We start from the raw sequence: 27,941 nt of genomic DNA, 5'->3' as shown, positions 1-27,941 counted from the left end.
CCTATCATTTCTCTTTACCTTCACCACCTTGTAAGGTCCCAAAAACTTTGGCTTGAGTTTAAGGCCTGTTCCAAATTGAGTTCTCTTCACAGCAACAAGTCCACCTTCTTCATACTTTCTGCTTGGCTTTCTCTTCTTGTTGTAATTTCTTCTGTTTTCCTCTTGAATCTTTAGAATCTGTTGCTTGGCACTCTTTCTTAATTCTTCCCTATCCTCAATGAAACTTTCCCTTTCTTCTTGTTTTAATAAATCTAATATTTCAACATCTTCCTTCCTTCTCATCTTCGTTCCAAGAAGCAATTGGAAAGGTGTATTATTGATACTTCTGTGATATGTGCTGTTGAGTGCTCTTTGCACCCTACTCACCAACTTATACCACAACGTAGGTTGTTCCACTGATAATTTTGTCAAGACCCCGATGATTGTCCGATGCACCCTCTCCACTTGACCATTCCCTCTTGAACTCCGGTGGTTATTTTAACATGCTCTATTCCCTCTTGCTTACAATACTCAGCGAAATCATTGCTCGTAAAGGCAGTACCCCTGTCAGAGATAATCCTTGCAGGATTACCAAACACCTGTTGATGTATTTCCAGCTTCCTCAATACTTCTTGAGTGGTTGTACTCTTTGTGGGAAACAGCCACACAAACTTAGTGAATCCATCAACAACTGTGAGTATGTAATTATATTGTTTGCGAGTTTCGGTAAGTGGTCCTATATGGTCAATGTGCAGAGTATGTAGGGTGTATCACCTTTTCTATGGGGTTCAAATATCCTTCTTGTTTACCTTCTTTTCGTGAAGCAAGGAGACATGGGATACAGTTAGCTATATACTCTTCAACTTTCTTATCCAGGTGAGTTATGAAATAGTCCTTACTTATCAATTCAATAGTTTTTTTCTTTGAGAAATGACCATTATCATGTGCTCTCTTGATTATTTCCACCTCCATCCTTTGTGGTATAACCAAGCATCTTTCCTTTCCTCTACATAACAATCCATCATGCAAATAAAAATCATTATATGGTTTTCCTTCTTCCAGTATATTCTTAATGGCCTTCAGTCCAGTGTCAGTCTCTTGTGCACGTCTCAATGAACTATGCAAGTCTGAAAATATGGTTGCAATATATGGGTTTCGGCTCAGTGCATCTGTATGTTTCATTCTTGATCCCTCACGATGCTCAATAGTAAAATCATAATCTTGCAGAAATAAAATCCATCTTGCTACCCTGGGTGATGTTGCCAAATCCTTTTTATTTAATGTCATCTGAAATGCCTTGCAGTCAGTAACTATTTTAAAATGGTTTCCATAAAGGTAGTGTCTGAACTTTTTTATTCCTTCGATGATAGCCAAGGCTTCTAACTCATAGCTTGTGTATCTGCTTTCAGCATCAGTAGTTCGCTTGCTCATATAATATACAGGATGGAGATCACCTTTAACGTCTTTCTGTAGTAGTATAGCCGCATATGCCACACAAGATGCATCAGTATGCAGCTCAGTGGGTGCTTTTGAATCATAAATTTTAAAACAGGTTTACTTGCCAATTTATTCTTCAGAGTGTTGAATGCCAATCTATGTTCATCATGAAACTCAAATTTTCTGTCTTTTCTTAACAAATCTGTGAGAGGTTTGGCTATAGTAGCAAAGTTTTGAATATACTTTCTAAAATATGAACAAAGTCCCAAGAAACTGAGCAGTTGCTTCTCATTTCTGGGCTCAGGAAATTTTAGGACCGCCTCGGTCTTTCCTGGCGATGGCGTAACTGCTCCACCTTCGATTACATGGCCAAGGTACTCCACTTTCCGCACCAGCAGCTGTGACTTTGACCAGTTTATTTCTAGTCCATACTCCATAGCAACTTGCAACACCTCTTGCAACCTCTCGACAGCTTGTGCCTCTGTTAATGCTGGAATTAACAAATCGTCTATGAATATTACAACAACACCTCTAGTAATCAGATCCCTGAATATTATTGAGATAAAACGGGTGAAAACCTTGGGACATATGGATAGGCCAAACGGAGCTCTTAAAAATTCATACTGAGCCGTCATAGTAACAAAGGAGGTATACTTTATAGATTCCTCGCTAACTCTCAGGTGGAAAAATCCATTCTTAAGGTCTAGGGCGCTAAACACCCTCGCAGCAGCCAGCTTATCAATATGTTCATCTATGATGGGTAGCGGGTATTCATCTTTAACCATCTTCTTGTTAATCAACCTATAGTCAACACATACTCGCAAACTACCATCTTTCTTTCTTACTAAGACAAGCGGGCTTGCATATTCGGAAAAACTTACCCGAATTATTCCCTGGTCCAACCATTCTCTAATCTGCTTGTCTACCTCTGCCTGCTCTCGGGGTGCGATGCGCCGAGGACGTTGAGCGACAGGTATGTCATCCTTCAGTATGATCTTTAACTCGATAGGCGCCTCCTTAGTTTGCTGTGGCTTGTAAGATTCTACTAACCTGGCTACTTCTTCTCTCACGTTCTGGTCCATCACATGACCTACAACATCAACAGAACACGCACAACAATCCACATCACGCAACCAATCATTAGGTTTCATCCATACAGATCCGCCTTTCATAACCGTAATGACATTTTGTAGAAATTCGTGACCAATTAACACTTTGAATGGAATAGTTTCATTGGGTATAACATAGAATATAACATCACGGTACGTGTATCCATCGATCTCAATACTTGTCCGGAATTGTCCAATTGGTTTGATTTTAGAAAGTCCTAAGCCGGTAAGAGTTATTACACACTCACTATCACACGCGGGAGACCCTATTTCTTTGTAGAAGTCCAATCTTATTAAATTTACATCGCTCCCCGAATCGACTAACGCATCTGTTATATTCCCGCACAGCATTTTTACACTTTTCACTGGTTTTGTAAAAATTCCAGGTTTGTTTACATCCAAAACGTCAACATCGCCGCCATGACACTTTCCGTCCGCCATGTCATGTTGTCGGCCAATCGCCGCAAGGTCAGTGTTGCCAACCTCATAATCTCGATCGTCGATCTCTGCACTGCCTAGAGCTGTTGCGACGAATGTCCGCTTCGACTGTGTTCGTAATGTTTCCGCACTGGTACCGGACCCGGAAGATGTGACCGGTGCAGCCGGTGATGATGATTTTGAGTTCACAGGGCAATTTGGGGAAATATGTCCAAACCCATTGCATCGGAAACACTTTTTCCCTAGATTTCTGTGCGGACAATTTTCACTCCGATGATTTTTCTCCCCACAGTCGTAGCACCTGTATCTGTATGATGAAACTTCTTCCTTGCGAATATTACTACTATCTTTTCCTTTTTCGGTATAACGGGTCTTCTCCTTGATCATCTCATATATTTTAAGCTTCTCTTTCAACTCTGAGTATGTGGTAATGCCGTACAACATTATTTTATTGATTTCGTTGTCCCGTATACCATCAATGATGTATTTAATGGCTACGTAGTCCGCCATTTTCCCTCTTTTCCCAAGCTCCTTCATGGCGAACATATAATCGATGCATGACTCATTCGGCCTCTTCTTTCTAGCACTCATCATCTCATGGATAGTTTTTGCGTCGATCGCGTCTGGAAATTCTTTGGAGATAGCTAGCTTGAGCGATTCCCAGCACTTGAAAGTTTTTTCTGAGCTCAGCCATAACGCAGCCGTTCCAGTCAATGAACGCCGCGCCACCAGCAATCTTTGTGTCTGCGACCATTCAAAGATATCACCATTGTCGTCTATATCTTGAATCCACTTTGTTACAGGATATGCCCTGTCCCTGCCGTCGAACTTCCTTATAACATCTTCCGCGTAATTAAATGTAGCACGCGCTGGCCGATCGAGTACGCCGCAATCTTCGTCGTCATACGATTGACTCTTACTTCGGTTTCTTGGCATCATAAACGTCGTAAAATCGTACTCCTGGCTACGTATTATACTTTCCACGTTCAACGCCGCAGGCGCTCCGCCGCTGCCGCGCTCGCGCTATCCTGTAACGGGTCTTCTTCTCCAACGTCGGACACGTGCTCCTGCACGCCGCCGCTCGCCGATTTTGCGTATCCCGGACGAGCCCCCACAATTTGTAGGGATAAAAACAGCGAAACGGCTCGGAAATCTTCTTATCGTTTATTTAGCAGCTTTTACAACAATCAAAATCCTTTAAAACTATTCTTAATCTTAATTAACATCGTCTTCAATCAATCGTGTCGTCGTAAAAAACCATCGTAAAGCATAATGCACGCAAAGTACTCTCTCGTTCGTTCCCTTTCATGCCCTCTCGTTCATCATCTCACTCTCATCGTTCGGATACACATCTAAAACACTTTCACTCAATCAATCAGATATTCGGATACATTCCCACATTAATATCTACTTATAAAGTTATACAACAGCAAATACTCACCTTTAAAAATTTTACGCTCGCTGCAAGTTCGCCGCGGAGATGAATTCACACACGAGCGAAACGCGACCTCACCCCTCGATGGCGCTTGGCTAATTTAGGTGCGGGGTGCTTGTGGCTTCTAGTTAAACGGTTGTTTCTTAATCGCGAGCATGGGAAGTTAGGTTTTTTAAAAATGGGGCATCTATCCCACTGCAGCATCTATCCCGCCTTTACCCTATCAATAAAAAAAATCCCTACCACCGGCATCCAGGCGGCCGACTGAAAAGCCTGCAGGCAGTATGCGCGTTCTAAACTGTTTTTATTAAAACTAATAACTGTGTTAGTTACACGAGTTGTTACCGTTTATTAGCGAATAGTGCCGTAACTTTCGACACAATTCATGCTAGTTACAAGTTGAAAACATGCGTTATTCACTTTGTTCCCTTTAGTTTCATTAAAACTGATAAAATGGCTTCCGGGAAATGCATTATCTATACTAATATTATAAAGCTGAAGAGTTTGTTTGTTTGTTTTAACGCGCTAATCTCAGGAACTACTGGTCCGATTTGAAAATTTCTTTCAGTGTTAGATAGCCCATTTATCGAGAATGGCTATAGGCTACTTTTTATCCCGGTACGGGAAGTAGTTCCCACGGGATGCGGGTGAAACCGCTGGCAGAAGCTAGTGACTAATAAAAGTGATGTTATTTTAAATGGAGCGGTATGTTAAACAGTTTAGGAGTACCCACACTTTTAGTCGGTCGATAATTGGTCTAGGGTCATAAATCAGGATGAAGATGACTTTTTTCGTTGGTTTTACCAACTGAATTTTTTTAAACAGCCTTCTTGTCAACTGTCGGCTGACTGTTTAGTCTGCAATGAGCGCTAAGTTGTTAACATTATGTGCTTCCTCATAGATATTTCCATACACATCATTTTCGGTTCAGTGGATTTAAACATGACAGCTTTGCATGGAAAGTTATTTTTGCCATTGTTATACATAGAGGATCTTGACTATCTCTTTTCTTCTAATATCTATGGTAAAAACGTAGAAACTGTATTATATTTTGTAGGACTACCGATGCTGTAAACTTTATATTTATTTTGCTTACGTAGTCCACGTATTTGTAAAGTACCTACGTCTTTTTAAGTAAAGATATGCTTGCAAAAGTTGCCCAGTCTGTACCTACATGTATATGCAATATGTTTGAAATAAACTTAGAACTAAGAGCACGTAAGTATAATTACATATTATCACAATACTACGTAAGTGCCTCTTATATACAAGTGTAGAGATGTTGATTTACAGCTAGCTTAGAGTGGATTCTCTCGCTGTTTGTACACAAAAATGAATCATTTTCACAACTTATTTATTCGGCTCTCAGAGAATTTACTCTGAAGACAGTGAATAAGCCTTATTATTTCTAGACGCAATCCGTCACCAAGGTTTTAACATCAGAACAAATAACGTTTACGAAAGATAGATGCGACTTATAAATTACACACAGAAAATTTTCCTTTGTACCTAGGTTTACGTTTAAAAGTGGACTCTTTCTAGTAACTAATAATAGTCGATGGGCAAGTCGACATGGTCCAGGCAAATACTTTGTGACAAAGAAAGTCATGGAGGAGTCGTTTTCTTTCAATATGTAGCACTACTTAGATGCAACGACAACTGTCCGCTACTCAATTTGATTACCTACATTTTCATGTGTATTGCAGTATTTTAAATTCGTAAAAAAAAACAAAGTACCTATTGCATGAAGGGAAATGATATTTACGTAATTTCAACTTTAACCTCATTTCAAACGAAAGGTTCTCTTCTTGCAAACAAGAACTTAAATGCTTGGTTCTATAGCTAACAGTATTTACCTAGACATAGCAAGCTTATACAGTCTGGGAACAAAAACCGAGACGATAGTTTATCTGTGTCCCAAGAAATCCGACTTATCTCTTCACAAAAACTATCTTCAATCAATCTCTTAGCTTATCTCAGCTTGCTTGACAAAGATGTCGGTAGCTTGTGATCTGAGTTTGCTTCAAGAAATAGTTCTACAACTTCATTAGACACTGTCTAAGTCTTTTAAAACTAGGTCGAGTCTACTCAAATTCATCAAGTTCTTTTCCGAGGCACTACACCGTCAATAAATCCATAAATTGGTCTGTGTAGTTGGTTTCTTAAGGAGGTTTTGTTAATTAAACTTTTTATATAATAATCTGCAATCTTAAAGACCCAACATTTTATGAAAGCTTATTCGTCACCTTTAAACTAAAATATTCGTGCAATCTATGAAACGTTACAAATTATACATACACGCTGTAGCAGGCAATAATTTGTTTAAGGTACCTACTCTATAAACACGTGCGCTCGTAACGACGCTACGCTTCACAATTTACGATCCTCTGTAACATTAAAAGCTTATGAATTTATTAACTGTTTACTTGAAACAATTTCGCCATTATACTAAACAAAGTTTCACAAAAATCAACACCATCTTCCGTTACTAACAAACTTCAAACGACGTACAATTTATGTACATAAAATTCCACATTTTGTTAATGGCGTGGAAAAGCTAGGCATACGTGCCAGTTGCTATGTTCTTACATCGAATGGTGTGGTTTAGTTAGTCACACTAAATTAGGCGTTTAACATGCTTTCATCTAACAGCTCTGCTAAAAGCAGACATGTAATACTTATGTAGTTCACTAGAATTTTACATTAAGTAAGCTCAGATTTTGTTGGTTGTAAATCTAAACGTTTGTGAAACGCTTGAATTACGACAGTAGGTAAGGTTAATTAGACTCTAAGCCAGTGTTTGTTCACCTTAATTTGTTACCTTTTTTTCCTAGCCTAAAAACATACCCTATCTTGTCTATTTCGTGTTTCAATTAGAAATGTTTAACAATAAACTATTCAAAACGGACATAATATTTCCATTTTGAAAATTCTCATCAACGGAATTCTGTAATATTGTTGACGGTATCTGATTTTATTTGAGTCTACGAACAAACAATTCGGCTCAGATTAATTTGGCTCGGTCGCCTTATTGTCTACTAAAATGTCAAATATAATTATTTTTCGCTCGGAATATTTAAATCTTACAAAGTCGGAAATACGAATAAGGTTTAATAAACCAGCATTTTTATAAATCTTTTTGTATCAAAGTGATATTTCATGTTATAAAGTAAGTGAGTTAGTTCCTCGTATATTTTTGATAAGACTATAAAAGATCCAACTTTTTGGTCTACAAAGTAGGTAGTTACACAGCAAAACTAAGTACATATATCGATGATATATCTATAACGCACGAAAAAAGTGAGAAATAGTGTTAGAAAATATTGATGCCTAGTTTTTTCAGAATGTGATTATTGAATCTAACCTCATGAATGATGATTATGATAACTGGTAACTTATCCAAGGTTATCTCTTATCCAAGAGGATTACATCATATGCATAGCCTACTTCCAATCATATTAGAGTTGATTTCCAATACAGCCGGCTATCGGTGTTTTACATGGAGCGGATGGATATATTTCCTAAGAAGATTGGATAAAATTCTTTAATTCTTAATTTAGTGAAAACCAATAGCAGCTGTATCACATTAACTAATGACATTGGTCGAAGTTAAAATACTCTTCTTTATTTGCTGTCACATAAAATGTTCCAGTAAAGTTATTGGGCCAGCGCGGCATTGTAACATACTAAATGTCGAACAGAATAGCAAGTTTCTAACCATTTCTAACTAAAGAATTTATGGCTCTGCAATTAATCCTATCTAGCTGTCTTTTAAACCAACTGTAGGTTTCAAAACAGATTTTATTTGATTTCAAAGCGATTGCAGTTTTCCAAGTTTTTATTATATCGTATTTATCCAACTTGTCCTATTGGATAGCTAACCACAATCCGATGTTACATATGACCCTTATTGTGTGAAAAAGTATCTGATCCCTTTTCTGAGCACGCCATCAATCTTGGATTATTAAGTTTTTATTCTGAATCAGTTTGGACTTTTTTGAACAATTCTTATGAGCGACTTACTTTATAAGTATGTACAGAAAAAATAAGCGCTAAATATGTATCTATATGAAAATTAAATTAGGTAAAGGAATATAACCCACTTCTTGCAAATCTAGGCAAAAATTAAATTTAAGCTTGTAGAATACATAATTTACTATGCAAACAAATCCCAAGGTACTTAGTACCATTAAACTATCAGTCTCTGAGCTTGGCGGACCTAAACTGCCCATTTCCCAAAGTTATGACATAATTTAGGCGATTACCTTATATTCAACTAGCCTAACGTTAGCACGGAAAATAGTAATGTAATCGTTTGAAAGTTTTAACCCTGGATTAAGTAAACAATTCTAATACTTAGGCTTAACTTAACGACCAGTGGTCAGTGGTACTCGTATATTTATAGTTAACCTTCATTCAAGTACGGATTAAGTTCCAAGTTTAATATTATCAGGAAAAGAGGTCGGTCAACTATGCTTGCTAATAATATTTTTATTACATACGAAAGTTTGTTTGTAGCTCTAGATGACAAGACAGCAGCTATGGGCTACTTTTTATGAATTACCTCGGGGCGCGAGTGAAACCACTTGAAACAGCTAGTTCTGTATTGCTAAAGTTTCTGTTTACTTCACAGTTTCCAATAGCATTTGTTAATTCTATTTGTCCTATAATTAGTTCCGTTGATTGCTTTTCGCGTTCAACGAAGAGTTTAAGGCAATTTTGCCGTAAAGATTTATTTAGTTACTAATGATTTTTGCTTTGTTTTCCCTTTTATCACGATGTTCAATTATAATGTAAATCACTTTGGCCAGTAAATCGGTAGATGAAGATTTTGAAAATAATTGAATTTTCTGTATTAATCTATCCTTTATTACTCTAAGGTGAAATGATATTAAAGTATCAAGTACCCGTGGATATTGGAAATCCGTTTAAAGATAAAAGTCCAGTTAATCTGTCGTCACTCGAGCAGACGTTTGATTTTCTTTTTTATTGTCACTTACACTTAATTCATTTGTTATTTGTTTGCGTCTGAAGCTTAAATCTATTGTCAAACCCCACCATTCTACATAAAAGAGGTTTCTATGTTACTACACTCATTTTAATGACGACATCAATACAGACCCTATTCACTGTGATTTTAAGTAGCAATAAATATGCTTTCATTATGATGTTGTAAACTATAACCGACCGTTACAAAGTTAAAAACGCACTCAGATCAGAGATTCTTTTAAATAACCGAAAATATTCATCATCCTCCGAGGCTTTTCCCAACTATATTTTTCGGTCGGCTTCTAGTCTAAGCGGGTGTAAATAACCAAAAATATTGTAATGTTAAAAATGAACAGTTTTCAATCCGATTTTGCTCTCATAACATAAAGACACATTGACGTAGTTTTCATATTTCATATTCAATATTATAACTTTTGGACAGTAGTATGAAAGTTTAACGAGAACCTAGTACTATTGTAAGTTCCGAAAGTTCGAAGCGCGACGCTTAAATTATTTTAAACTAGATTTTGAGACTGACAATGAGGAGCTCAAAGTATTAGGTACCTTTCTATGTTCTTACTTCAGTTAGTTATTTATATAACTTTGATTGTCTTTCTCATAAGAACTGTAATGAACATTCTGTAAATTTACGATTCGTTAATAAAATATATTATAAATTATTTTATTACCTATTGCTGTTCACACCTTTTTACCTTAAATTCTGAATAATAATTAAGAAGGCAATATTTATAATTGCTTTTCAAATTAAATTTAATTGCGAGGCCCAGATGTCGGTGCCAGTTATATTAAATGAAAATACTAATTAACTCCCGCATTGAAAAGTATTTTAGTATTTAGAAATTGTCTGCACACAATATTAGCATAACTAATATCACAAATACATTCGTTTGTTTGTTTTGTTTTATAGTGTAAATGAAATTTTACATGGAAAAAGACGCAATAAAAAGATATGTAGGTTCTATTTGATCCAAGTTCCATATTGACACAGACGAAACCACGAATACATGTTTACTGTTTAGTCATAAATAAATCGATAACATACATATATGTCTAAACTTAGCAATTCAATTGAATTTCAATCCTGAAAAAATAAAAATATAGCATTACCAAAATTTAATCCAAATATAAACGATAAGAAGATCAAAGGATCGACCATTACTTAGGTCCTTTATACCTATCAAAAGATACACTATTACGGCATTACATAGACTCCACTATGAGGGTTTTCGTCAAAAGAATGAATTTTCACGAACATCATTTATTTCGCGTAGCAATAGTATTTCATAATAATAATCTGTGACAAATTGTTGGAAAAAAATAGCATTTTCAGCTGTTATTAAAATGAAATATGCGTGTCACCTTTGTTGTCGGTTGATTCGTTATGTGAAATATGTTTTAGTCTAACGTTTGTGTATGATGGACTCACCCATTAGTGATTGAGGCTGAAACATTATCCTATCTCTGTTACACTTAGCTTCTGAGAAACTTTTAAGTAAGTAACTAACACTTAAAGTTAAGTAACGTTTGAGTTTTCGAGATAAACGCCTAATTTTTGTTTCCTGAATAAACTCTTAATTTTATATCATCATAAGATACAAAAAAAATCCCAGTTATCAACTATTCTTATCTATTGGCAAACTTATCCTACTTATTGAGCCTCATTACTCCCCTTTGAATGGACATAATCTGATCTAGTTGGAAAAACTAAATCTGAGCAAGAACGGCACAAACTTAGTTTGTAACTGTTCATAATAAATTGTGTTACGTTAGTTGAGAGCACGAGCATCCAATATTTATTAAGCCTATTGAGTTTACAGAAAGATTGCGGACTTTGATGTTTTTCTAGAATAACTTTAGCGGGTTAAAGAATACATTTTACATCTAATAGGCTGACGGATTTTAAGGATTACTAAATTATTTTAGATTTAAGCCGGTAGACGTCTTGCCTTTGTTTTTTGAACATAATATGTACTAAAAAGATTTTACGTAACTCGTTTTGTCAAGAAATAATTTGAGAGCCTTTATTACATCACGATTAAAGCTTGGATGATAAATGTTAGCTTAGAATAGCAATAGCTGAACATTTTTCGAAAAGCTTCATATTGTATGTGTATAAGACGTTGTTTGATCAAGTAATCAGAGTCAAATACATTCATGTCACAAATCTAGCAAGTAAATAAAAATACAATACTTTTGTAATCAATACTTCAAATAAATACAAAGCAAATACAGATTTTTCATTGATACTTTGATTGCAAATAACTTTAAATCTTTCTTGACTCGCATTGTAATCAACCTTCAAAGAAACTTTAACTTTTTTTTATTTTATTCTATGATTTGTAGTTGCTTCCAATCAAGATATTTTCTGTATCTATATATCTCATATTTTAGAGACACAACAAATAACGAATAGTTATTTATAACAAATTGACGAAAAAGTTTTTATTGAATACACTTGATTATGATAACTTTATTTAATTTATAACTTTATTATTGAATTTCTAATTGAATAAACACAATTAGCTGGCTCACAAAGATATACAAAGTATATACCTATGTATTAATATTAAGTACTTACTTAATATTTTGTAAGCTTGTAACTCGACGATTGACCAAAACAATTAACTTTTGCTGAATGACGAAGTTATTCACGGAAACAGACATTAAATTATTGACTTTTATGACATAATGACAATTGACTCGATTTATTAGCTTCTTACAAATTGAACAGAAAAAAGTGAACCGTGTATCATTAATACAAGAACTAAGACATAATATAAAATAAGTAAAACATCTATAATACTAACTAGCCAGCGTAAATTGAGAAACTTTATCTATAATTCTGAAACTTAACGCATTTAGCTGCGGAGTTATGTCATTTGAATGTAAAAAAATCTTAATATGTTCACTGAACTATGGTGTCTGAGTACTTTTTGTCCGCGATATATCAACTATTTTCAACTGCATAAACCGCAAACAAAATAACTTAGAAACTGTCCACTGAACTCTTAAAATATAGTAAATTACTAAAGCTTTTTACTACGTAAGTATTATTATAATCAGTACAGTAATTCTAGGGTACCTTGACACGAACTTCGTAATATATAGTGCAAAGTTTTTTAGTTACGCAGGCTACATTACATCTACTTAGTGGCTACGAGACACGTAGCGTTATCGTAGTAGTCTGCGTAGCTACATATCTCGTAGCACCTAGTACAGTTATGAAGTAACCTAGTAACTTGGTTAATAAAGTACTGGAATGGTTTAGCCACATGAGACACTTTTAGAAGGTAAAAATTATATTTAACATGGAAAACAACTTATTAATATAATGTTTGTAGTAGTTGAAAGTTCTCAAGAACAAATCACTGATTCAGTTCAAGGCATAGCAATAGTTATTGCAATATGTATTTGAATATAACTTCGCAAAATCTACATAGTAACAACAATACCTGGCGAGTAAACCGCGAATAATATTTTAATTAAAAATACTCACGTCACAGGAATATTAATGAAAGTTGAACAATTTAGTAATATCTGTCGGCTCAATGTTGATTTTTTGAGAGCTTCGGTATTTTGTAATTTGTGTTTTGAAATAACTCTTTACAATTAGAGGTAAAAAATTCAGTTTATACATACATACCGCATATGAGTCATCTAACACTAAATTGGTACATCACCATTATCTTGAAAAATTAATAAATATTCACTCCAACACTGATATTATTTTTCAAATCCATCCAATAGTTCCTGAAGCGCCTTTAGGCAAAAAAATATTAGGCAAGTATAGATTAAATCTGGTCATTGTGATTCACAAACACTGAGTCGGCATTACTTTCGCAATGGCTGACAAATTGATCACGCATCCTTATCAAGTTTTATTCCCACAAGGGACAATTGAAGTTTTCCGGACTTCTCCTGACACGTATAACGAATGTTTGTAAACATACCTATAAGATAAAATGACAAAACACAAAAATAATTACGCCTCGAGAGAGTCAATTACACTTTGTTCTTTTTTTCTTTGTAGAAATATTAATAAAATTCAAATTGAATACGAGAAATAACGCTAAAGGGTTTGCAAGGCTGAATACATTGAATTATAAAGCCTATATCGAGGATAAATATTTACATTTACATACTCTCGACTAAAAGAATATTTCGCACTTTTCTCGTACAAAATGTACTACATATAGTTTACATAAGTTATTCAGTTTTTCTTTCAACCTTGAGAAATACGAGTAACTTGGGGACCACAATATTTTGTCGGCCAGTTTACCTTGAAATTTTGTGGCAAAAACAAAGATAAATGATACATTCACTAGCTAGACGGCTGCGTAAAGAAAAAAGTTCCGGTTTTCGAGACATTATGGGCATAAGTTTTTACGATACAATCTGTCAGTAAGTGTAAAACAAGGAGAAACTTTTTTGGACATAATGTTCGCTTTAGTAGATAGTCTCAGTGTCTGTCCAAAGTGGGAAGATGATCTAGGTAATGAAACATGTGTGTTTTCGGAACATACCTACAACATATAAATAACGTACATATGCATAACAAATAACGTTTCTTAAAATAAAGTAATGTGTATACGACGAAAGTAAGTACTTTATAATAAAACCAAACAATAAATGATTTCTTGATATTTAAAATATGAATATATGAAGCACAAACGAAAAACGTGCTTGGCCTGTATTCCAATGTTGAATTAACGTTATAAATTTTGACCTCAAACTGTCCGTGTGATCTCTATAAATGGGACCTAATTCTTCAATTAAACCAAACAAATTCCTTTGCCTACAAGTTTAAATAGGACTTTGGTAGACCAACACTAAATAACTATCAAATTATGTTGTTCATTGTAATATTTCTCTTCGATGTCCACGGAATTTATATAAAGTGTGTAACAAATTCACATAAATGTTGATATAATAATATACCTCCTTTAAGAACCATACTTTTGGAAATTAGGTCACTCCCTACTTACTATTTTCGTGTAAATCTCTCAAGGGTCTCAAGAGTAACTTTTTTTTCTGCAAGTTTAAGTTTTTAATACATCGCACAAAAAGGGTGTACTTGTATTACACTTTCCAGGAATACTTACACCCAGAATTAGATTGCCATAGTTAAGCGATATTTTCAATGTTTCAGTGATCTCTCTGATTGCTGTCAATTCGAGCTATGAGCGTGCACCTGTGTCTGCGCAAATGCTTGTGCACTATAAGTAATATGTCTTTATATGAGAACAGCCGCACCCCGTGGCAGAAATCGGGCTTGGACGCCATTATGTTCAATATAGATTTGGAATTATGGAAGACATACTTAATCGAACAAATGAAATTAATGAATGAATATTAAATGTTGAATTTAAGTTTAACATATTCCTATAGTTATAATACTGACGAGTGATTAACTACAGAAACTTAATCGTCCTAACCGGCATACTGAGTTAATCGAGTCAGAGACAGGCAATGTTAATGAAGTTAGTGCTAGAGATTTAGCTAGATTGGATGATTTAGGCCTAGTAATTAACACTGCGTCTAGACTGATTTATGTTTAAATGTTACCCTTCATCTACCGATATGTCGGTACCTTCGACGCCCGATCGATGTTCTTTTATACATGGTGTTGATTTGCATTTGTGCCATACTTCAGGAGGAGGACATAAAATACGTAAATAATCGATTGGAATTACAGTTGACGGGAAATAACTAATATGCACTGCTTTTTTGTCATTGTAATGTCGTAGTATTTCAGAAGTAATCCAATTTTATGAATGATGAATAATCGTTGCGTATGCTTTGTGTTTGCGTTTGTGTGAGGGAGCAGCACGGTTTTAAGGCCAGTAACACACGCGCCTAGTTTAAATACAGCTAGATGAAATTGACGGAATTCCGAAAAAAAAAATTACGTACCAATTTTTTTGTTGATTTGGGTGGAGAATCATTAGCATAATTACGTCCTTGAATATGGCACGGATGCAAATCAACAGCTTGTATATGTTTATATATATTTTGTATATAGTATATTTTTTTTTAGTATTGTATAAGATAAGTAGTTTAAGTTTGTAAATATAGTGTGTATATTGTATAAAATAAATAAAAAACAATTATAAGTTAGGTATATATTAAGTATAGGTATGTACGTACGGCAAACGCAAGTACGTAATGTAGTCTTGCTTTTAAAACCTCGGTTGAAATATTCAAAATGACACACACGTGAGTAGTAAACAAATCGACTTTTCGCTTCGTTTCACGAAAAAAGACTTATTTACGACTATGTTACATCATAGATGATGGAATTTTACTTATAGACTAAGCCCGTAAACATTATGCTAAAATCATTTTACAAGCCTTTTTTTGTTCCATTACCTGCAAATTACGTCATAATTCCAAAAGACAAGCGTATTCACTCAAGCAAATTCAGTTACCTACAGACCCAAAAATGTTAAAAATATTGATAATATTATAGAGGTAGAATATTCAGAGCATTGTTCCAAAATTGTACGAATAACTTTAAATACTTTAACAAAGGCAATATCAGTGACTGAGACGAGCTTAGTTAATTGAATTAATGCAAAAGGGCTTTCAATGAAAACTGGGAAAATCAGAGGCATGCCAGCATATAAGGTAAACGTACCAATAGTCGTCGGATTTCGGAAATCACTGACTTTGAAGCGCTACTGTGTGTTAAATATTCAATAGAAAATGACAATTTTTGCATGACGTGATAGAGTATTTATTCATTATTCTAATTAACTAATGTTTTTTTAATCATTTTGATGGGTTTATATACTTATTAAGGCAAAAGTAAAAAAAGGGCGATTTGTACCAATAGTCGTCTGATTTGTACGGATACTCGTCAAATTATCCCAGTACTCGTCAACTTTTAATGCTAATGTAAACTCTCTGCTCTTGAACATAAGGTTCAAGTTATGTACATTTTTTTTGTGCTTGAATTTGTTAAGCATACTTGTGCTTTTGAAACATCAGGTAGGTAGATAGATAAAAAACCAAATTCCTATTTAGAATAGCAGGTTGGCAATACATGGTTGCATTTTAATTTATATTCCTATCTATCAAACGCTTGGAATCACAAAACCAGTCTATGTATAAAATATCTATATAGTTATCGGCACGAATTTTGAGCTCTGACCTACATCTGCGCAGAAGTGATTTATTAGCAAAGAACCAATCCCGAGTGACCGCTATGACGCAGTGCACTGCGGGCCAATCACCGCTTTAGCCCGTCCTCGCGCCTCACTTCATACCACAAAAGGGACCCAATAAATATTTCTGCGCAGGAGTAGGTCAGAGCTCAAGATTCGTGCCGATAACTATACTAATATTATAAAGCTGAAGAGTTTGTTTGTTTGAACGCGCTAATCTCAGGAACTACTGGTCCGATTTGAATATTTCTTTCAGTGTTAGATAGCCCATGTATCGAGGAAGGCTATAGGCTAATTTTTATCCCGGTACGGGAAGTAGTTCCCACGGGATGCGGGTGAAACCGCTGGCAGAAGCTAGTATGTTATATTTTTTAATCATAATAACGATGCAGTCATGTGCATATGTAGCACGAGTAAAATAATTACTTTTAAAATATTTAAATTGTAAAATAAAATAATTAGTATTCATAAAAAATAAAAGCCACATTCATTTATATAGCTTATCGCGAAATAATTACTAACATTCATAGATATGTAGGTAAGGTTGTCATTCATCAAAACTTCTGAACTACTTAGCGCATGCTAAGTACCATTTGCAAAAATCTCTATAAACAGTTTAAACTGTCTACTGTCTAAAGGTATCAATCAAAAAATAAAATATGATTAGGTACAACTAACCGTTCACAGTCAATAATAATAATACCTAATAAGCCCCACAGGGCATCTGAGGTGGATGACGGGGAGTAGCGACCCCGCGGGACTATATATCCGAGTGCTCCGGGGAGAGTATACTGTCCCCCATCTCCGGCCTGCTGGAGTGAAGGTCTCCCGCCTCTTGGCTTGCCTTCATTGGCCGACCAGAGTGGAGTCGCTAGAGCAGGGTTAGCAGCCCTGCTCGGAGGGTAGGTGCCTCGTGGTAAGTGGCGAGTGGGCCGGTCATGCTGGACCCACAGGGAGCGCGTGATCTGCGTTTAAAGTCCGCCGAGGTATCCTCACCCTTCAGCCGCTCATGTACCTGTTGCCCTCTTGTTGCGATTTAGCAACTGATTCCCGGGAGCCCAGTAAGTGAGGTGGCGAGTCTCCACCTGCCATTTTAACATGTATTTTATACATTGTCATCGGCAGGTGCCATAGTTCCTCATCATCATCATCCTCCGAGCCTTTTTTCCCAACTATGTTGGGGTCGGCTTCCAGTCTAACCGGATTCAGCCGAGTACCAGTACTTTACAAGAAGCGACTGCCTATCCAGCCTCCTCAACCCAGTTACCCAGGCAACCCAATACCCCTTGGTTAGACTGGTGTGAGATTTACTGACTTTTGACTACCCGTAACGACTGCCAAGGATGTTCAAGGATAGCCGGGACCTACAGTTTAACGTGCCATCCGAAACACAGTCATTGGTGTCATTGCAGGATATACTTAGAAAGTAACCTCATTTTAACATTTACATAATATTTACATTAATTTTAAAAATTAAAAATAAACTTATATGTACAACTTAAAACTAATATGTAATGTATGTTTGTATGTACTTAGAAAGTACATACAAACTTAGAAAAGTTGCGTTGGTACTTGCCTGACCTGGAATCGAACCCGCGCCCTCATACTTGAGAGGTTGATTCTTGGCCCACCAGGCCACCACGACTTTTTTCCAGGTGCCATAGTTCCTATAGTTTCCTATATCCAATCAACATCCCTCGCAACGCAATAGCCCAAGTAGTTTTCCTCCATAGTTAGCAATACTTTAGCACAGAACCGGAGATTGTCCTTGGGTTCATTTCTATAGTATATACAGGGATAATCGTCGGTTTTGTGTCACCATTTCATTAAAGTTGTCTTAAAAGGGCGTTTTAAATTTTTTTGCTGCATCTGATGTTGTGTGTGGGCCCTTGATTTACAGCTTTTATGAATTTTAAAAGGCCCTCTTGTTTGTAGTTTCTTTCAGTCATGATCTGCTATCAAAATTACGATCATGCAATCACTAAATACAGACAATTTTAAATAAAAAATCTTACTTAAGATTACCCTTTACCCATCAATATCGAATACGACAAGCAAAGAAGTGACAGCGATGGAAGCTATGTCATCTTAGTTTTAAATCTGATTTTGATATTTTTGCGTCAAAACTAGTTGAATGACATAATTTTTATACAGGCGCTATTACGGCACGCTAGGAAGACGCGGTACAATACGCATAACGAAATGCAGTTATTTCGAACAAAAAGCATAGTGTAAGAAAAGTCAATTTTTGTTTGCCACAAATTGTAATCCAAGCGTAGTAGAAACAAAGGCTAGTGCTAGACCTACTTGTACCCAAAGCGGTAGATCTTAATCGAATGGCGGAGGCCTACAGCGGCCAATATATACCTAAAAAAACACTCGTAGAAAGTGCTTACTTATAGAAAACAGGGGATTTAACCATTAAGAAACATATTAATTGAATCGAATAACATAACTGTGTACGTGCATCTAGAACCAGCAGAGTAAAATTTACCCCTAAGAAAAAGCTTAAAAGAAACGCAGTTTTATGAACAAATGTAATCTTAACCTTAAATATGTTTGTTCTAGACAGTTATCAATTTTGTAAAAACCCGATATTAGCCATTTATTCGCATTTTGTACTGTAAAACACAAAATATCCTCATTATGACGAGTTTAGGTGCAACTTTTGAGCATGGCCCAGTAGTTGTCATAATAATTGTAAAATTGACGGGTTTTGGGTCAAATGGGAGTTTTGAAGTACCAATAGATGTCACATTAAAAAAATATATCTTCTATGTTAAAAGTATTCCAAATTGCATATTACATCGCTAGCAAATAAACTTAACTATCTAATTGAACAAAGAAACATACCACAGACCCCACTGGAGTTATGTAAATCAAAACACAAAACCACGTGCTGAGTTTCACTTTTGACAGCTGAACTTCACGAAAAAACGATTTTGTTAGGGCACACACGTTTGAAATAACATATCTTAGAAGCCGTGACTGTTAAAACCCCGTATTGTTATTTAAATTGTGCATTATATTATCAAGAATATGTTGATATATAAACCGCCCCATTTTAAGTTCAGTAGAAAATAATAATAAAAGTTTTAAGATTAATTGACGACTATTGGGGCATGACGACTTCACCCGCGTTTACCTTAATAAATGCTTGTCAGACTTGACGAGATTTAACGAAGCTAGAAAAATCAAGACAAGCGTGGGTAGAGTTCGTTTATTTTTGGTGTTAACGCCCCGTCAAGCAGAAAGGGGTGACGATATTTGACGTCACAGCTCGTCACGACATTCGCCTTTTGTGGTCAAGCTCAAAACTTACATGAAGCCAATATTATACGACCTCTATTATGAAAGCTGTTGATTTGCATCCAAGGACGTAATTATGCTAATGATTCTTAAACCAAACCAATAAAAAATTGGTACGTAATTTTTTTAAATATTTTTTTTCGAAAATCCGCCAATGTCACCTAGCCGTATTTAAACTCTGCGCGTGTGTTACTGGCCTTAAAACCGTGCTGCGCACTCACACATATGCTCAAACACAAAGCATACACAACATCATTCATATTTTTTACGTATTTTATGTCATCCTCCTGAAATATTGCACAGATGCAAATCAACACCTTGTATTGGTTTCACGCACGTCCCGTGTAAAATACTTCCCCAACTTTGATAATGTAAAGTCTTATGTCACTCTGGGAAAATGTAACTTCTCTACAGCGAAATAGTGTTTCAAATTGGTTCTGTAGTTTTGAAACTTTAACAAAGAAACAAAAAATCCTCTTATATTACGTAGAAATATTCTTAAATATTATAGAGGTAGCATAGAAGTACAAAAACCCGTGTGGGAAACAAGCGAGAACATTTTTTTCATGTCTAAAGTGTGACCAAAATAAAAATCAAGGTTACAATGTATTGTATTCTTTTCTCCAAAAAATTTAGGTTACGGAACAATAAATTTCAGGCTTAGGTCAAAAATAAAAATGGTTTTAATCAAATCGATAGTTTTCTTTACAAAAAAAGCTTTACAAAGAGTATTTGGGGCGCCGGGATTGTTAAGGTTGAACTGACCTTTTGACTTCAGGAATTACAAGATAACTGACAAAGGGGTGCTGGTTCAAAGGTCGAGGAGCCCTTGTTTCTTAAACCTACGTGACTAATTTACTTAAAACTATGGTTTTTTCACCTACTGTATTTTGTACATCAAAGAAATATTAATTACTTAAACAATATTAATTAACATATCTTTACATTTCAGAGCTTCGTGGATAAAATAAAAATGTTTCTCAAATCCTTCACTCCCACATTCACCTTTATGTTATACGCAAAACGAATTAGCTGGAATCTATACTAATATTATAAAGCTGAAGAGTTTGTTTGAGTGCGCTAATCTCAGGAACTACTGGTCCGATTTGAAAATTTATTTCAGTGTTAGATAGCCCATTTATCGAGGAAGACTATAGGCTACTTTTTATCCCGGTACGGGAAGTAGTTCCCACGGGATGCGGGTGAAACCGCTGGCAGAAGCTAGTTGGTTAATAAAAATAGAAGTTTGTTCTATTTAAATCATTTGCCAAACTTATTGGCCGTCTGAAACTAAATTCCGAGCACAAGTACCTACGGACATCATGGTTTCATTGACTTATATGGATGTACTAAGACTATACTAGAAGAAGCAAAAGGAACTAGGTCTCGTAAAATTATTATCAAAAACATTTCTTATTCACCACGTAACCGGAATCTGTTAAAGTACGGTTAGTTAAATATTATAATCCGGAACGATTTCACCGGCTTAACAAATATACTTAAATCTGAAGAAAATATTATTAAAGCAAAGCTCTGCCTAAAGTTCTAACCATTTTCAGGTTCAACAAAAAATGTTAGGTAAAGAAAGAGAAAAAAGACAGTAAATGTTATCTTCCAAGTAAATACAAAATTCTACTAATGAATAACATAAACGATACCTACTGTATTACATCCTCTTAAAGTTAAAGCTACTTCTTGTCATAATTGAAACTGGGACTCCATGAAAGTGTGAAATGAAAACATTCACTTTTGCAATAAAGTTTAATTACGTTTGCTGAAACCCTATGTGTGTTTTGGCCAGTCTAATAGCGTTTAAATAAAATATTAGTGTGTTAATTAAACTTTGCACGCATAATCATAACCTTTTTCCTTCCTATTTTATTAATGAAGGGTGTTATGAAAACTAACAGGACCTGGGCCCTAGTGGTGAAACTACTACATAACTTAAAAGTTTTTTTTTTTAACTACAGCTAGTTGCAATCTGGGGCATTGTGTCAACGTTTAAAAATTAAATGGTTTGGAACCCTTTGTGTTTTCAGAGCAAAAGACTACAAGAGCTACTTATTTTTTTACTTATACAATAGTCAAATAGTTATGGCTATTCTCATTTTTTTGGAAACGTAGACAAAGATATGAAAAATAGGTATTGTTTTTACTGGTGCTCTGTTTAAACCATTCTTTTAAAAGCCATTAGACATTACGACTCGACACAATAAGTGTATCATTTTATCTGTACAATATTTTAGTAAGCAAAGCCATTTGTTCCAGATACCGCATCGCTTTCCAAGAGACGCTACTCTGCAGGAAGGTCCGTGGTCGGAGAGACTCACGCATCATCAATTTGGATCACACGATCTGCCGGGAGGTCACGACCCTACCCAGCGTCAACTCGACCAGTATAAAACGAGAATCGAGAATATCATTTATTAGCAAAGTCGATTTCGTAAAAGATCCATCACCTTACTGTGTTAGTGAAGACAGAGATTGCGAAGAACCCGTTTTCAAAAGTTATTCGAAAACTTGAACCTGTTTTTGTAAAAATCCTCAGGTTCTGGGTGTTGATGAAAAATGTAAGGAAAAATCTACTTTTGTATTAGCGTGTAAATAAATAACTATTGACATATTTCTTCATTGGGTGAATGCAGTATCGAATGCTGAGACACGTTTATCGTAAAGAAAAGTGTGCAGGTTTTAACGAATTTTGGGATTTGTAGGTAAGTATAAGCTAGTTAAATCAGAGAGAAACTGATTCATTTATGCTTGTTAGGAGTCCTTTCTGTATATTCTGTATTCCTTTAGTATTTTCAGCTGCGAAATATTTTGGTAAAAACAGCAAAGGTCAATTAATGCCAGTGTTTTGTAAGGATGATAAATATCTGGTTTTACCATATGTCGTAAAATATATTCCTATGATTAATAATAGATTGGTCTCGTAAATTATTTGAGAAGGCTATAATTACAAAAAATAGGTATTCCTTTGAGAACATTTCAATTAAGAACTCTGTAACAATGTTAATTAAATATTTCTTCAGACTTTTATAACTGTTCAGTCGTTGTATAAACATTTTTGTTTGCTTACTAAATTATTGATAACTTGTTAATTAATCACAAAAGCTTTAGAAGATTCCAACATAATGGAAATTATTTGTTTAATCCTATCACTTTGCTTGAAATTACAGCGGCCGTGAAAATTAATTATTAAAAAAACTGTATGTAGAATTGTTAAATTTGAACCAAGTTATGCGTAAATTAATTACTTTCTAGTATTCATTATCATAATGTAAGTATATGATATGAATTATATTGAGTTCAAAATAAGACTACAGTTAAAAACTGCAACAGTGCCGAAATGATCACGATCTTGAATGAAAATACAACTTAATTAAATAACTTAAGAAATAAAACGCCAGTAGCAGATGGTGGAATAAGCTTACAGAAAGAGTAACTTATAACTGAGCTGAATTACGTTAAAATAATATTACATTTAAAGCTAAGATCTTAAGCAGATATACTAAACTAACCTAACCTTTCCTTAAGACTGTTTTATATATAAAACGTATTTCTTACAGATAAATATATTCAGGGATTTGTATAATAATATGAGAAGCTTATATATTTATTTTTCGCGTGTAGCAGTAATACGCACGGAGTAAGGAAAGATGAACGAAGACGTCATAATGCAGGTAGGAAGGATCTGACCAGTTATGAGTGTTCGGGTTTTCGGTACACGTAAATTGGCGGGTCCAAAGAAGATGTGTAGGGGCGAAGACAGTAACGTTCTTCGTCCCCCGCACACCCGCATTTTGGCGCGCTACTTAAGAAAGTAAGAAGGAGATTTCCATTATGGTACCTCCGCTTGTCATTTTGTTCTCCATGGTAATAAGTAAGATGATGTATTTTACGTTTGTATATCCAGTGTTGTATAGATATTTTAACATAACTTATAAGCTAATGTCGGTATTTCTAACTAATTTGTGCGTAGTAAGCTGAAGTTAATATAAGATTAATATGTAATTTTTTTTTAAATGTTACTTAAGTACATAAACAGTGACAAAGGAACGTAGAGAGGAATATAAGAAAAAAAACGAAAAAAAAAGTGCTTTCTTTCAAAAATTACGGTCCAAATAGAATGTAGGCACAGCTGAGCCCACAACCTATTTTACGAAAACCGAGTCTTATTTCTTCAATATTTTGCGTACATATTGAAAAAGTACATAAATAAATAAGATTTAGCCACATTGCAGACTAAATAGTCGGCCAACAGTTGGCCCGATGCAAGGAACTTTATTTTTAAGATAAAATCGTGATTTTTGCCGGTCTTATACCGGTCTTATCAAGCCCCCGATCAAACTATCGGCCGACTGAAAGTCTGCAATGTGTTACTCTTAAGTAACAAACCTACTTATCATTAGAAAATTTTGTGCTTACATTGGTAGCGTAACTTTAGTTGGAAAACTTTTAATAAGCACTTTTTGATGTTGGTTTACTACTTAGTTTTAATGCTCTTTGCGTGTCTCGTCTCTGGCCTTAAGACAATGAAGCGACCTACATAGTAATGCCTACATAATTTATTGTCCATGTGTATATATCTGTCTACAACTTTTGTCACCAATATTTAAAAAAATGATATCTTCAATTAATTTTTGAGAAACATTGAAATTTAAAAAAAAAAGTGAAATTCAGTCTACAATAATACTTTGGATGTGATATTGTGTGTTTTTTATATCATACTAGCTGGTGCCCGCGACTTCGTCTGCGCAGGTTTAGTATTTCGAACAATATGTTTACAAATTGTAGCCTATGTGTTATTCTGATGTATAAGCTATATTATTGTAAAGTTTCATTAAAATCCATTCAGTAGTTTTTGCGTGAAAGAGTAACAAACATCCATACATCCATACATCCATACATACAAACTTTCGTGTTTATAATATTAGTAGGATGAATCTATATTTATTTTTGAGGAAGGCCAGAGATTATAATAATTAGACTCCTCTGGTGTGATTTTTATAAAAAAAAATCTGTTTATGTGAAGCTTTAAACTTTAATATTAAATTTCTATAGTTGTTATATTTTATCCTTTGGGTACCTAAATAGGTAATTGATAGATATGTTAAATGTTGTACACCTAGAAAATGATAATGTTCAAATATAAATGTAAAAAATTCCTCATTGTAAATACACTTGAATAAAATTAGCGAAGTAAATAAATTAACAACGCTCTGTAAAACTTAGTTGTAACTTAAACTTAGCTACTAATTTTGATATATAAATGTAAATTTTCTTATATGTACAATACACTGTTAAATAATGCCGTTTTTTCATTTTCAAACATTGTTAGAATAGCCGCACACGCAACTTTTAGTCGACTGAGTTTGTTTGGGCACATAAATCAGTTTGAAGATTAATGGTAAAACGCACATTACAACGACCAGATATTTAGTCGACTACATAGGTATGGCGGATACAGTGAGCTCGTTCTGCGTGAATCGGATTGTCAATAATCAACAAAATGTAGGGTAGCTGTTTGTAACTGTTCTATAATATCAAGACGACCAACACCTTAGTCTACCCGTGACGATGGATTCTGTAAAGGATCCGAAACGTAATATTAATATAATTGCGATAACATCCGTAAGTCGTTTTACTTTGATTGGAATCAAAATTTTCTTTTAAAAATTGCCAACCATCTTGCCGTGTTTACTTTGTAATGTGGGCGTACTCTTAGACGGAATTAACTTTAAAGTGTTTTGGGATCAAGAAACCTTCGGTCTGGACAGGTGACGACAAGAGGTAAGTTGTTATAGTATTCCAGACATTTCTTAGAGCTAACAGCTACAAAGCTACTGTCGTACGTGCAAGAACATTTACATATGCATCACCTTTAGTGGAATTCAAAGTAGTCTGTCTTCCTTTTGTTTGGGAAAACGTGTTTTTGATATTCACCATCTATATTTTCAAATAGGTACCTACTTATTAAAAGGTATGAAGGTAAATTATTTTGTGCGTACCTATGCCTAAAATAATTCCTTAGGGATACCAGAAATGAGCTTTGCTATTTTCACCGTTTTTACTTCCAAATATTCTTCATTTACTTAGTTTTGCAAACGACTTTCCCTCGATAGAATTTTGTTTATAACCTCATATGTCAATATAATAGAGCAATATGTTTTTATAGGAACCAGAATAGGCAATAAGTCAGTCAGTTCAACGACCTTTCCTTAAATCAGAAAATACGTACGTTTATATATTTTACACAGTAGGTATTCCGAAACTTTGCTTATCACAATTTTTTTACTTTAGATACTTAGGAACTATTTCGTAGTTTGAATAATGACATTTTTTTTCTAGGATACTTTTAATTCTTTTTTTAAGCTTTTCTTTAAAAGCTACGTAGGTACCTATGTGGAGATGGTAAATTGCTTGAGATATCAAATAAAGAGTTGCGAGCAACTGTTGTCTGCCATCACAAAGAGGAAACATTTAAGGAAATATGCCTATTAGTTAAATATTCCTTATTTGATTAAATATTCATTCAGATACGGAAGTATTTCAGACATGCTATTATTACATTTATATCTTATGACTCGTGTAGTCAAATATAACAAGATTCCTTTACGATATTGTGTTACATTTCCATATGTTTGTAGTTATTTTCCTTTATTTCTTGACTTTGGGCACAGAGAGATCACACATCTAATAATAGAGGTATTCGTATCATAAACTAGATTCCTCCTGCGGTTTCACCAGCGTTCTCCCGAGATAACTCCCGTGACCGGAGTTACAAAAATCCTATCCTGTGTCCTTTTTCCGGAGTCCAAGCTACTTCCCCTTTAATTTTCAGCTTTAACGGTTCAGCCAATATTGAGTTATAAGTAGTGTAACTAACACGACTTTCTTTTATGTATCTAAAACTATTTACGAGTATGGTTGTGTCTAATGCGTTGATGCTGGTGTATTTCCCGACCTCATGAAACAAAGTAAAGTCGTTCCCTTGTTTAAATCAGGAACCAAGTCGGATATTGGTAATTTTAGACCAATTTCAATTCTACCTGCGTTTAGTAAAATATTTGAAAAGTTAATACTCAAGCAGTTGCTCAGTTATTTTAATGTAAATTACCTCCTCCATAGTGAACAATATGGCTTTACTCGGGGTCGTTCGACCACTGATGCTGGTGTTGCTCTTTTAAAACATATTTTTAATGCATGGGAAAACTCTCAAAACGCAATAGGGGTCTTTTGCGACCTCTCCAAAGCTTTTGATTGCGTTCAACATGACACACTTTTACGCAAGTTACGTTATTACGGCGTTCAAAACGGAGCTTTAAACGTCATAGAATCATATTTAAATAATAGATTGCAATGCGTAGACATCAACGGTGTCAAATCTTCAGGCCTACCAGTTCAATTAGGCGTGCCGCAGGGTTCTATTTTAGGTCCTTTCTTATTCTTAGTATATATAAATGATTTACCGTTCCATTTGAAAAATATATGTGATATAGTATTATTTGCAGACGATACATCTCTCATTTTCAAAGTTGATAGGAATAGAGAGCAATTTGATGACGTGAATAGTGCACTCTCCTTAGTTACGCACTGGTTTACAACAAATAATTTAGTTCTTAATGCTAAAAAAACTAAATGTGTTAAGTTCACTTTGCCTAATGTGAAACACTTAGGACCTAATATTATCCTAAATAATGAAGTTCTTGAAACTGTGAAGTCAACAGTGTTTCTGGGAATAACAGTTGATGCAAAGCTACAGTGGGGCTCGCATATATCCAGCCTCGCGGGAAGGCTTAGTTCTGCTGCCTACGCCGTCAGAAAAGTAAGACAATTCACTGACGTAGATACAGCTCGCCTAGTCTATTTTAGTTACTTTCATTGCGTTATGTCCTATGGTATTCTACTGTGGGGCAAAGCTGCAGATATCGAAAACATTTTCGTACTACAGAAACGAGCCGTTCGTGCAATATATCAGCTAGGTAGCAAGCATTCCTTAAGGGAGCTTTTCAAAGAAATAGGTATCCTTACTGTGGCATCTCAATTCATCCTTGC

The 27,941-nt window shown here is 35.0% G+C and overlaps 2 protein-coding genes across 4 annotated transcripts in view; one reads left to right on the top strand and one right to left on the bottom strand.

Annotated features, from left to right (window-relative positions):
• The window catches only part of LOC110372982 (neuropeptides capa receptor), a 101,561-nt gene extending 76,366 nt beyond the window's left edge, over positions 1–25,195 (top strand). For both annotated transcript variants that reach the window (XM_021330037.3, XM_021330036.3), the window contains exon 7: positions 22,152–25,195. In XM_021330037.3, coding sequence (XP_021185712.3) covers positions 22,152–22,407 — 256 coding nt within the window. In that variant the 3' untranslated portion in view covers positions 22,408–25,195. The remainder of the gene's footprint in view (positions 1–22,151) is intronic.
• Positions 763–4,367, bottom strand: LOC135118196 (uncharacterized). Of its 2 annotated transcripts, XM_064039476.1 has the most exons (2): positions 2,298–4,367; positions 1,766–1,906 (listed from the first exon to the last, which is right to left on the bottom strand). In XM_064039476.1, the coding sequence occupies exons 1-2, from the start codon at positions 3,900–3,902 to the stop codon at positions 1,901–1,903; spliced, it is 1,611 nt and encodes a 536-aa protein (XP_063895546.1). In that variant the 5' UTR covers positions 3,903–4,367; the 3' UTR covers positions 1,766–1,900. The 2 variants fall into 2 exon arrangements, with proteins under 2 accessions (XP_063895545.1, XP_063895546.1); XM_064039475.1 differs by having other exon boundaries at positions 763–4,367.
• Positions 25,196–27,941: the final 2,746 nt, after the last annotated feature.

This window comes from Helicoverpa armigera, chromosome 19 (genome assembly GCF_030705265.1).
Source record: "Helicoverpa armigera isolate CAAS_96S chromosome 19, ASM3070526v1, whole genome shotgun sequence".
Taxonomy (NCBI): domain Eukaryota; kingdom Metazoa; phylum Arthropoda; class Insecta; order Lepidoptera; family Noctuidae; genus Helicoverpa; species Helicoverpa armigera.
Note: the sequence above shows the minus strand (reverse complement) of the source record. Positions and strands in the feature narration are given on the sequence as shown.